The sequence below is a fragment of the Fukomys damarensis genome, unplaced genomic scaffold, assembly GCF_012274545.1.
Source record: "Fukomys damarensis isolate Sample0158 unplaced genomic scaffold, DMR_v1.0_HiC HiC_scaffold_37, whole genome shotgun sequence".
In the NCBI taxonomy this organism is placed as follows: domain Eukaryota; kingdom Metazoa; phylum Chordata; class Mammalia; order Rodentia; family Bathyergidae; genus Fukomys; species Fukomys damarensis.
The window spans coordinates 2,470,404-2,470,945 of NW_022900949.1; the positions used below are offsets into that span (position 1 = coordinate 2,470,404).

At 67.9% G+C, this 542-nt stretch overlaps 1 protein-coding gene across 1 annotated transcript in view; it reads right to left on the reverse strand.

The window, feature by feature from the left end:
• Positions 1-6: 6 nt before the first annotated feature.
• Positions 7-542, reverse strand: part of Tssk6 (testis specific serine kinase 6) — a 963-nt gene continuing 427 nt past the window's right edge. The window contains exon 2 of the mRNA XM_010606511.2: positions 7-542. Within this exon, the coding sequence (XP_010604813.1) occupies positions 66-542 (477 nt within the window). The 3' untranslated portion in view covers positions 7-65.

Genomic DNA, 542 nt, shown 5'->3' on the forward strand with positions numbered 1-542 from the left:
TCGCCAGTGCGCAGCGGGGCCCCTCTACTGCGCGGGTCCGCGGTGCAGCCCTGGAACCCCAGCTCCTAGCCGGAGTCCCCGGAACGTAGCCAGCTATTGCGCACTACCTGGCCCGCCGAGGGCCTGGCGGAGGGACTGAACTGGAGCAACTCGGCGATCAGGGACTTGCAGCGCTCGGACAGCTCCAGGCCCTCAGGGTAGAGCACGCCGCGCTTCTGGCGCCTGGGCAGGCCGGCTATGTCCGAGTCGTCGAAGGGCATGCACCCAGTGACCATGACGTAGAGCACGACGCCCATGCTCCACACGTCGTACTTCTTGGGGTCGTAGGGGATGCCCAGCAACACCTCAGGCGACGCGTAGGCAGCCGAGCCGCAGTAGGTGGTGCTGAGGTCCGGGTAACCGTGGGCCTGGCGGCCGAAGCCAAAGTCGGTGAGCTTGACTCGGCGCTCGTCCGGGCTCAGCAGCACGTTCTCGCACTTGAGGTCGCGGTGCACCACGTGGTGGTCGTGCAGGTAGCGCACGGCGCCCGCGATCTGCGCGAA